Consider the following 11,846-nt stretch of genomic DNA (forward strand, 5'->3'; position numbering starts at 1 on the left):
GTGCAGTGACATCACTGCTCTTGTAGCCCATTCCCAGATAGCAAGGATAACTTGCCACAAACTTGTGGCAGGGTTAAATTGTAATTCTTGTTAACTTGCTGCACACATTCCTGGCAAGTTGTAGACTTGCAGAACACTCGCAGCACAAGTTCTAGTTGACACTTTTTGAATTTGTAGGAAATTTGCTTGGCAAGTCTACAGCAAGAGTCCTGCGGGTCTTAGCAAGAGCTCTGCAAGTGTACAGCACGTTGATCTGGAGACTTGCAATGCAGACTTGCTGTAATTGTGCAACAAAATTGTGAGGCTTGCCAAGTCTGCAATAGTTTAGCAAGTCATTTTCAAACTGGCAGCTCAATTGCTTGCTATCTGGGTTGCTTACTTCCTCCAAATCCATAATATGAGGCCCAAACCTGTGCACTGACCTGGGGCTGGATTAATAGTCTGCAGAAGTCAGAGCATTGCACCTGCAACGCACTGATAGCAGTTACAATGCAAAAATGTAATAAATAGACACAGAGCTGTCCATATTAGTGATGGGCCGAACAGGCCCGAGTTCGGTTCGAACTTTAGAACATCCAAAAAGTCCTTAAGGTCTGGTAGGAATATTTAGGAGAAATCCACTGTAAAAAAAAGTGTGTGGGGTTCCCCCTTAAAGTCACACCAGGCTCGGATCAAGAGTCTGGTAGGAATTTTAAGGAGGAACCCCACGCCCCAAAATGGAGGGAAAAAGACGCGGGGTCCCCCCTAAAATTCCATACCAGATCGTTGATCCGAGCACAGGCCTGGCAGGGCCGGAAAAGGGGGGGGGGGGGACAAAAATGCCGCCCCCTCCCCCCCACCAGGCCACATGCCCTCGGCACTGGGAGGGTGCTTTTCCAGGGTCGCCCCTGGAAAAGCACCTTGTCCCCGCGCCGATGGCGACAATGGCCTCTTCCCCACTAGCCCCGGTTGTGGGGATGCGCACAGAAGGCTTATTCACATCAGGGTAGCCCTTTAATAAAGGGCCACCCAGATGCCGCCTCCCCCCGTGAATAAGTAAGGAGTACTTGTACCCTTACCCATCCACTAAAGGGTTAAAGAAAATTCTAAATAAAAAGTCCAGACTTTTGAAAAAATCCTTTATTTGGAAAAAAAAAAAAAGACATGTTTTTGACAAGTCTTTTATTAAAAAAAAAACAAAAAAAACTGTATCCACCGATGTAATCCAACGTCTATCACCACGTCTAGCGTTGTCCACGCTGATGACAACTCGACGAAATAAAAATAATTTAAAAAAACCCATCAAGTGCCGTCCCGTCGCTCCAACGAACACCCGCCACAGAATGGCATTTTGACAGATGCCAGTAACATATAAACATTTGGCTGGAGCTAGCAGTGACAGCTAGCTCCGCCCAACTGTTTAGAGTTGTAACAGGGTGAACCATGATTGGGCAGAGTCATCATGACTTTTTCCAATCATGGCTCTCACTGTTCTCTGTGCCCTGATTGGGAAAAGTCTTGCACCTGACCTGTGGTCAGGTGCAAGGCTTTAGCCAATCAGGGCTCGCAAGGCACAGTGACTTGTGCAGGGTACGCGGCTGGTGAACAGTCAGCGGAACACACGAACTGCTGATGTTCCAGTCGAACTCACATTTGGCTACAACATCGAGCCCAAACCTAGTCGATATAAGGCTACCTGAGGCGGTCGCCTCAGGCAGTATCTCATTGGGGAGCAGCCACATCGTTCCAGGTTGCTAAGAGCTCTTAGCAGCCTGTGACAGGTCCGCCCAGCTCACTGACATCACCTGTTGCCAGGTAGCAGAGCAAGGATGCTTCCCGCCTAGCTCATGGCAACGTCAGTCAGCTGGGTGGGACGCGGGTGTTCTGTCGAGGTGGCCAACTCATCGAGATGTCCAACTCGTGTCGTCACATCCATTGTAGATTTCGACGAGATGGTGCTAGTGCGCCAACCATCACAGTTTTTGCAATCCTTGACTTCTCCACTTGCCGTAGGTGTGCCTTCGAAATTGTCGGGTTCCCCAACTCCCGTCGGTACTTGTGGCATTGGGTGCCGGCGCAGGAGCACTGCCGCAGAATATAGAGCTTGATACTTCTCTTGGGTGGCTGCGCAGGCGCACTAACGGGAGTTGGAGAATTCGATAGAACACCGGACAGAGCTGCTGACAGAAAAATCTGGCATTCTCCCCCCCTCTATTCCCTGACAGCACCGCACCCCGAATCAACACTGCCTCAGGCGGCTACTGACGTGGTGACAGACCTAAATGCACATTTCTTTTATTAATGTTATTGCATTTACATTTAGCACTTCCATTAGAGGTGTCACCTATTCTACTGGCATGTATGTAACTGTGGTGGACACAGAGGGATTTGGGTACATAACGTAACAATAATCCTGTCACACAGAGGACGTCTACTGGAACGACCTCTTCCCCGCGGCCGCGGACTAATCTGATTACTGCCCAGAGAAAGCTTCGAGCTCAAACCAGCACCATCCAAAAACATCACCACCAGCCCAGCAGCATCCCTCCTTCCAATCCCGCCTCCGTCACATGACAGCTCGCGTCACCGGCGCCATGTTGTCTGGTTTGCGGAAGTGCGTGACGTCACGCCGCGGGGAAGGCCCGGGAGCCCCCCCATTGACTGCCTCCGAACGCATTTTAACCTCTTCCCCCCCAGATGGCGCCGCCCGATGGCTCCAAGCAGTACGGTCTTGCACGCTGCTCGTGATCGGGTGGCCGCCGCTGCACAATCAGGTGAACACACAGAAGAGCTGGAGGCTTCGGCTTGACGCCTAAAACTCTTTGGGCCGCGTAGTCGTGTGAAAGTCCACTATGGTGAAAAGTAAACAGGCAAACGCGTAGGGCAGCTAAGGTTTGGGTCCTTTGCGTTGAATTGTATAGGAGAATCCGGACCTTTAAGCGCTGAAGGACCCCGAATTTAGGAGTCTGTCCCGGCGCCTGCAGGATTTTCTTCTGCATGTGTCCTGTGGTGTTTCGGGTCGCTTGGAACACTTGAGTCCCCACCGATGAGGAGTGTGTGTCCCTCTGGATTGGGACTCCAGCCTGTTATGTATGCCATCGCCTGGTGATAAGCCCCCTTCTCACTAGTCCCTAAGCTTCCTAGTTGGAGCAATGTGTGAGTACAACTCACTTTTACTATCATCTGCACACTTAGGGGACAGGCTGGGAGCCACATGTGTTTTGGGGGCCACTGGTTGCTAACTAGTGACTTAGAGGCGGCTTCTGTAATGGGCTTGTGTTCACATGGGAAGCACTGACACATTCAATTCATTTCCTTTCCACGGGAAGTTTAGACACAAACATTCACCTGGATTGAAAGCAAAAACTTTGTATTAAGTTTTGGATAGAGCGGGTGAGGATTATAACCTGTCAGGTTGTCATGTCCCTGCTGCAGAAATTTATAGCTTTTTTTTTCGGGGTGTCCACCGTGACTCGAAATGAGAGGAAGTTGTCACTGGAACAGGAAGTTATGGGGAACTTTCCACCTGTTCTGATGACAAAAGGTTACATTCACTCTAGCCCACTACATTTGGTATATTTAACCCGTTGGGGGACCATGATGCTGAAGGTCATTAGGATGGGCCCACGTTTCCTCTTATGGCTTCACAGTGATGACAATTGGGAGCCCATCCTGATTGTCAGTAGTGTATGGGGAGCTGACTGTGTCAGTCACAGTTCTGGGGGTGCTGATTTAGCACACCCCCAGAACACAGCGACGCGTATATATATTAAAAAAGCCCACCTCCCAAGTTGCTGCATATAGGTGTTAGGTCAGGGGTGGTCAGCAGCTGTGGTGAAACTACAAATCCTATTATGCATTTGTTTCTGGGAGTCATGCCTGTGGCTGTGAGACTCTTGCAATGCCTCATGGGATTCGTAGTTCCACAACAGCTGGAGGGCTGGAGTTTGCCCACCCCTGTGTTACGCTGTCGTATCTGCTTCCCAGTTAAAGTTCTCCTACGTTTAAATACCTGTGTCTATGTACAGCGTTCAGCGTATCTAATCAGCTTCTCGCTTCCGTTTGTTCAGGTAAAAAAAACCTGAACAAACGGAAGCGGTGGTCGCCAGATCCAGGAAGATACTTGGATACTTGGTGTTTCCCCAACTTCCTGGGGGGGTATTGAGGGCAGGGAAGCAATTGGCTCTTTCTGCCGTCATTTATTCTATTGGGAGAAGGGACATGGACGCACACAGCTAGGCGCAGGAACAAGCACGCATGGGCGTCTCCTCGCAGCCGGCTAGCTGATGAAGACACCAACAAACAGTCCTGGGCGGGGGGGACAATCAGATTACCTGAACAATCTGATTAGATGCAGGCATTGTTCAGGTGTTTTGAAAGCCAGCGGGGCCGACGAGCAAGATACTGAAGCTTGGCCCAGTGGGAGATTCCTCCATTCACACAGTTTAGCGTAGACGGAGGAATCTGTTGCACTTTTTCCATCTGACCATAGAAAGTCTGCAGATAATATATAGGTGTATGGCCAAGTTAAAACCTTCAATGTTGTGATCTCTTAAAGGGCCAGCTCCAGCTGAAGGGGGTAAATAAAATACAAGTTTCACCATTTCATTACTGTTTGTTGCACCTCCATGCTGCTGATCTCCTGCAGCCTCTTGCAGGCATTTCTCATAGTAGGTGTTCTGATGGGGAAAAACAGTGGACCATGCCTGTGCATCGTACTTCTGAATGACCACTTGTTGCCTCTATTGGGAGAGGGTGTGACGCATGAGACTGGCATATTATCTTCACCCAGCATAACGGGTGGGCGGCCCTCCAGCTGCTGTGAAACTACAAATCCCATGAGGCATAGTTTCACCACAACTGAAGGCTCAAAGCTTGGCTACCCCTGGTCTGTACTGTCCTGCAATTGGAAAGTTGTACAGTGGGGTTGATTTACTAAAGGAGACGTGACTGTTCATTTAGCAAAGTGAATGTTATTGAATAAGGTGAGGCTGTTTTCACTTTCAATGTGCAATCGTGCTAGAAAAAAAATCCGATTTTAACTTCCCTCTCATGATTCAATATGCAAAGTGAAGACGCCTTATTCACCAAAAAAGCCTTTGCTAAGTGAGCAAACTCTACTCCTTTAGTAAATTGACAGTTTGGTGACTGGTAAGTTTCGTTAGCCCTTAGGCTCCATTCTCACCTATACCATAGGTGCGATTAGGGATTCCTGCGCCAGAAACCTGCGATTTCCTGCGGCAGTAATCCCTAATCTTCCGTATACAAGCGGCAGCTGTCACCCATTCAAGTTAGTGATTGGGTGACAACTGCTGAATCTGAATTCCGGCCACCGCATGTCATCGTATGTGATGCATTACATGTGGTTAGGAATCAATCACTATCCTTGAACGCATGATCGATGCGCCCAGGGATAGTTATCACTTCACGGCAGATTAGGGATCCCTGACCCAATAATCCCTAATCACACCTAAAATATAGGGTTGAATGGAGCCTTACTGCAAGACGGTTGTTCATTCAGAATGTTACATAGTATTCAAGGTTGAATAAAGACACAGGTCTATCAAGTCCAACCTTTGTGTGTCTGTGTGTGTCTTTGTTGTACTTGCATGTGTGAATGAGTCCCTGTGTGGTCTTAGGTTTTAAGAGCCCTGTATGTTATGGTCTATTGGGACGGCATCTTATTGATTTTTGACTGGATCAATAATCTCTGCTAATTCCACTTCTTGTGGCAGAGTTCCAAAATGTAACCACTCTGACTGAGAAGAAGCCCCTATGCCCTGTGTGGTTAAATCTTTTCCCACCAATTTTAGATGGTGGCCTCTCGTCTTTGTGACAGAGTTTAGAGTAAAACGTTTATTGCTGATGTTGCCATAGTCGCCAAACATAATGTAATACACACTATACAAGTGCTGGCATTTCAAACATAAATATATTTTTTAAAAAATGAAAATCATTGTATGTAAAAGTCCAAATGATTGTTGTCTGTAGAAATATCAACCCCTTCATGACTGAGCTAGTTTTCAGTTTCTGTTCATAAATGACTGACACACTTTTTAAATTTTTGCTGTGTGATATGGTTCACACCTAGGCGTATTGCATATGCAATACAAACGCGCGTTTCCGAGGGCTACTTGGCTGTATCCCAATGGAAACACGCAACAAAAACGGCCACAGTCGTCTCACAGTGGCCATTTTTTACTAAGGGCACATTAATATATCTCCCTTTACTTCCTGGAACTCTGGCACATGTGACTAGGACATGTAACCATTCACATCATCTCAGGGGAGGAAAACGCCTTTCCCTGAGATCCTGTGAGGTTACAGATGAGATTTCCCAGCAATGCTCTGCTGATGTAACCTTCCCAGAATGCAATGCTTGGACATAGATTACATCACTTGTGCAAAAGAGAACCAGGAAGTAGAAAATAGGAAATTGTACGTAAAATAAAAATATGTTTATTTAAATAATGAATGTGAGATGATTTCATATCAGGATGCAGAGTTGCATATTGACGTAATGTTTAGTGAAAAGGGGTAAAGGTCCACTGTAAGGTAGCCATACTCGAAATTAATTTTGTTCTGTTCCTGATGAACCAGCTGAAATTGAAGTCATGGGTGGCCCATGATGTTTGTCGAAGGATCTAGTCCCAAAATTTCCAGCTGAACAGTGCCTGCATCCATTCACATACTGTGTGGGTATTCAGAAGCCGCTGGAGCAGTTGCTGCTGAATGCAATAGCTGGCAACGGGAGATTTTTAAGATACTAAGAAAATATAGGGGCTGCCATTGCCTGCCTCTCCTTCTGAAAATTGCTAATTGCCTGGCTGCTATGTTAATCCATTGGATTCAGTACCTTCTGAGTGATTAACCTGAAACCAGTATGCTGATTGGGAAATGTTGGCCCTGTCCTTTCCCCCCGTACTGGGCTCTTTAAATGACAGCATGTGGTCTCCTTTTGGTTTTCTTTGGAGTATGTCAAATATTTTTCAATATCAATGAATGTTTTCAGTTTTTCATTTTGCTCTTTAGAGGTTACGGTCACTTGAAAGTAGGGCTGCAACAACTAATCGACATAATCGATTATAATCGATTATTGAAAAAGTTGTCAACTTTTTCAATAATCGATTAATCGGCTTTTGATAAGGTGCCCCTGTCCACAGCTCCACACACGTTGTGCGCCCCACCTCACGCTCGCCGCTGCCAGACCCGCCCGCATCCACGCTACACACGCCGCACCTCCTCCCCGCCTCACGCTCACCGCCCGCCCACATCCACGATCGGCACAGGGACGCGGGGAGAAGTAGTAAGGAGGAGAAGGTGGGGGGGGGGGATGACAGCGGCAGATAGACAGGCCCGATCTCAGAAGCAAGTTGCTGGAAGACTGCTCAGGTACGCCTGCACTTTCCCACACATGGTGCTCTATAATGTATTGCTGGGATTTGTATTCCTCTGTAGCTGATGGTACATTGTGCTGTACTGTATATTATACAGAGCAATGTACCATCAGCTATAGAGGAATACATTATACACTGTATGTATAATGTATTGCAGGGATTTGTTGTATTCCTATATAGCTGATGGTATTCTGCATTGCGCTGTATAGAGGACTACAAATCCCAGCAATAATACATTATACAGCACAATACCACCAGCTATAGAGGAGTACAACAAATCCCAGCAATAATACATTATACAGCACAATGCCGAACACCACCAGCTATAGAGGACTACAAAACCCAGCAATAGTACATTATACAGCGCAATGCAGAATACCGCCACCTATAATGCATTATTGCTGGGTTTTGTAGTCCTCTATAGCCGGTGCCATTCTGCATTCATTCAATTTTACACTTTTAATTTCACTATATTGCACACCACACTTTTTTTTTTCTTTTTTACTTCCACCGCTCCAAGTTTGCTCCTGTGATGGACGACAATCGCAATACAAACTAGCAGTCCCATCAATGGAGCCGTTTTTTTAAACTTTAATTTTAATTTTCTATCCGATTAACCGATTAATCGAACTTAATAATCGGCTAACTAATCGATTTTGAAAATAATCGTTAGCTGCAGCTCTACTTGAAAGCCAACATGTTGGCATATCAAAAATAAAATGGCTCTTCTGCTGCATATCAGGTACCCCCTGGAGGTGTATCTTATCGGGAGGATTCCAACCTGCACTGCTGCCCCATGGAAAAACCCGGCTCCTCTGGGAATGGGGCACATTGGGTACAGTCTGCCTGACCTCAATAATGCACTCAAAATGGCCAGTCAACTGGCATCAGCACAGTCATAGGTGGGGAAAGGGCTGTCTAGTATTATAGAATTATCTACTTTCACAGGTAGATATATGTATGACATATATCAATCGACATATATCAATCGACCTAAGGCAAATATGCGCCAGCATAGCGGGTTTGCTTTAACCGCTGTTCTGTGCTGGGGGGTGTAGTATGAGTTAGGGGTTCGTTTTGTATTTCATTAGCTGATGACAGGTATGCTTTTGATTAATTCAGTTTATTTATTTTACAGGGACTTGCAATGAGGTGCTAGAGCCTTGGTTCGCTTTTGCAAAGTGACTTGACCTAAATGGCGCAGCATGACTTTGCTCCAGCCTGGCTTAATTTCCCTACACCGCCACCCTCCACAAAGGTAAAATGCGTCTACTTTCTGTAAACTGTTGTTAGTTACCCGTTCTCTTCTATTTTAAAGCACACCAATGAGGGTGTAAAAAAAACACAACAGGGGGGTTACTCGCTAAAATGATGACGCAAAGAGCCTAAGGTCACAATCACAAAATAATAATGAACAGTCAGCGGGACAAAGGAGAGTCGCGATTCAAAATGGCTTGAACAATTTGCATTGTTCATTGAAGATCTGCAGTTAGTAGCAACAGCAACACCAAGTTTACTAGAAAGCACAAAATAAAAAAAAAAAGAATTGCACTTCAAACAATGTATGGGCGTGTCATAAAAACCGTCTTCACCAGGTATGCAGTGGTAAACAATTCTTACAAGGTTTTACCTGGGTAGCAGTCTGGACTGATAATCCCCACGTGCCGACTATTAGTGAGGGAGCCTGGATTGTGTACCACTGTATACATGAAGACATTTTATGTGATAAGCCCATACAGTTTTATCTGCACTCTCTAGTGCCAACAATTTTTGCAGTGCTTTACATTGCACATCAGTCCCTGCCCTCAAGGAGCTTACAATCTAAGGTCCCTATCTCACATGCACACAGGGCCAATTTAGACAGGAGCCAATCAGGGGCGTCCCAAGGCTGGGTGACACCCGGAGCAGTTACCGAGTGTCACCCCGCCGACTCGCCACTGTGCATGCGTGTGGCGTCGCCAAGATGAGTGCCACGCGTGTGCGATGGCGTCATCGCACTCTTTTGATACCTGCCGGCGGCCATCTTGGTGAGAGAGGAGGGGACAGTCACCCGGCAGGATAAGGTATGCTGCCGGGTCCCCTCCTCTCTCTCCTGAGATTGTCCATGACCGAGCGCCCGACTTTTCAGAGGGGGGTGACACCAAAATGACTGTCATTTTGGTGTCACCCCTCCAATAATGTGACACCCGGGTGCGGGCCACACCCCCCTTGTGACGCCACTGAAGCAAATTAACCTTCCAGCATGTCTTTAGAGTGTGGGAGGAAACCGGAGTACCTGGAGGAAACCCACGCAAGCACAGGGAGAACATGCAAACTAGCAAAGGCACAGCCCTGCTTGCATCCCACAGCCTGGTGGTTCATGCCTAATCAACTTCATCGGGTCAGGGCAGTAAATATTAAAGCATGCTACAAGATTTTCATTAGAGTAAAACTGTGCCCATACTAGTGAGATAAAAAACGCTGCCCCATTTAAAATGAGGTGCTGGGCGTACCTGAAAGCCAGTGGTCCCATGTGATTAAGAGTCTTCTCATAGGACTGTTAAAAGTGATGGAACTGATACTCCAGGCCTTCAGTGGTTGCCTTGCTGTGGGGTGTTAATAAGTGGGAATCGGCACAAACACCACCCCTGCCCCCAGTAGAAAGACTCAGAGTAGGGACACACATCCCCGCTATTTCTCCAAGGGCAGATTGTGCCGTCTTGTTCTTTAGAAAGAGTCAGCAAGTACACAGCTCGTGCTAGGCCTTATAATATAGCCCTGTGTTCCCTGCATACAGTGTAAGAATGACATCACACTTTAATAAATGTTTATTTGTAACACAGGGATTTTATGGAAACACTACAATTTGTATAAACTATCATGTAAAGCTTAAAACTAAATGATAATAAAATGAATGTAAAAACACTGGTCCTTTTTTATAAGGTTGACTTGTTGCAATTCACATTCTTACGTGGAAGCAGGGCTTGCAGTGGGTGGTGTTTGTCATTTCCACCTCTGGACTGGTTCCATGCTGGCTTCAGAGCCTAAATAAACCCTCTGCTGTAGCTCCCCAGCTCCAAATAATAATGCTGCTTCTAAAATAATTTGATACAGCTCTACTATAACATCTACATGATTTTCTCTATTTAGCTTTTAGTAGCACTTCTTAGAGTTCTCTGCATTGCACGTTTGACACTAGTGTGGTCATGTTGGCTTTTTTGATGAAGGCATGATTTTTGGAGCAAATAAGGAGGAAATCAGTCGACGGCATTTAGATAAGTCATATATGGTGCAAGGCAGATAAAGCAGTCCTTTGCACAAGAATGGCAGATGAGAATGAAAAGTCCTTTGGCAGGTAAAATGGTGAGCATGCATTTTACATTGAACCTGTACTTTGCCCATTCTAGGTACATGTCAGTTTCATTTGGTCATGTAAGCACGTGTGGCATAGCAAGGAGAGTGTGGTGTGTTCACCTATACCTGGAAGAGCCAGGGATTTTTGCAGATGGTCTATTGATCATGGACATTGGATAAGTTAGTACTGGGTCCTTATGGTGCCTTCTTTAAAATTAACCTGTTGGTTTATCTAGGTTCACTTCAATATGCAAAGTGCCCATACTAGTTGTTAATTCCGTTTTTTCCCCTTCATTGCCATCTGCTGGTGAAAGATAGTATAACTATATCCCTATAAAATATATTGAAGTTACCAATACACAGAACAGGAGTTCATGTATTGAAATAGATCAGCTAAAATATTGTAGCTTGATGCATAATCCCCCCCCCCCCACCTGACACTATATAAAATAGGCGATAACCTATGAAGAAAACAGCATTATACATACCTGCCTGTTGGCCCATATGCTCAAATGTTAGGACGTAGGAGTTGGAACCCCTTTTAGGTTGTTATTGCTGCTAGTGCTCCCACTGTGATTTCACCACCTTTTCCTGGTGACTGTTGTTTCTGGGATGGTAGAAATAAAATTTATGGTTGTCACCAAAACAGAAGGTGGGGGTAACTCTTTCAATGGGACAGTACAAAAATTGCTCAGCACACTCTTCAGCTATATAAATAAAACATTTACACTGTTTCAATAGAGGTTTTTGTTGCACAGTTTTGCAAATACATCTAGTGATGCTTCTCGTCACCTAGTGACGATAAGCATCGGGGCGGCTTCCCTGCTAATCGGGAAGCTGGGTGGCGAGTCTTTACACGCTGCCCGGCTTCCCGGCTAATCAGCCAGCCAGATGGCTAGTCGATACACGCTGCCTGACTTCCTCAATGGGACTTCCAGTACTTGGTATTTGGCTATCGGCAAGTACTGGAAAAAAAATATTGGTACATTTACTCTATACCGAAATACCGGTATCGGTGCATCCCTATTTTAAATAAACTATCACTTTGACATCTATCTACTAACACTGTCTGGCGGCGCCATCCGCAGTCATTATGAGCACCCCCCCCCCCCCCCCCTCTTTTGTTGTGGGGTGTCC

The 11,846-nt window shown here is 46.0% G+C and overlaps 1 protein-coding gene across 2 annotated transcripts in view; it reads left to right on the forward strand.

Moving 5' to 3' along the window:
• Positions 1–2,552: 2,552 nt before the first annotated feature.
• GPBP1 (GC-rich promoter binding protein 1) overlaps positions 2,553–11,846 on the forward strand; it is a 28,551-nt gene continuing 19,257 nt past the window's right edge. The window contains exons 1-2 of one of the 2 annotated variants that reach the window (XM_018562680.1): positions 2,553–2,753; positions 8,515–8,634. In XM_018562680.1, the coding sequence (XP_018418182.1) occupies positions 8,572–8,634 (63 nt within the window). In that variant the 5' untranslated portion in view covers positions 2,553–2,753; positions 8,515–8,571. Of the gene's footprint in view, positions 2,754–2,938; positions 3,136–8,514; positions 8,635–11,846 lie in introns of those variants that run through there. The other variant, XM_018562681.1, reaches the window with a different exon arrangement.

The sequence above is a fragment of the Nanorana parkeri genome, unplaced genomic scaffold, assembly GCF_000935625.1.
Source record: "Nanorana parkeri isolate BGI_ZX_2015 unplaced genomic scaffold, ASM93562v1 scaffold591, whole genome shotgun sequence".
Lineage (NCBI taxonomy): Eukaryota > Metazoa > Chordata > Amphibia > Anura > Dicroglossidae > Nanorana > Nanorana parkeri.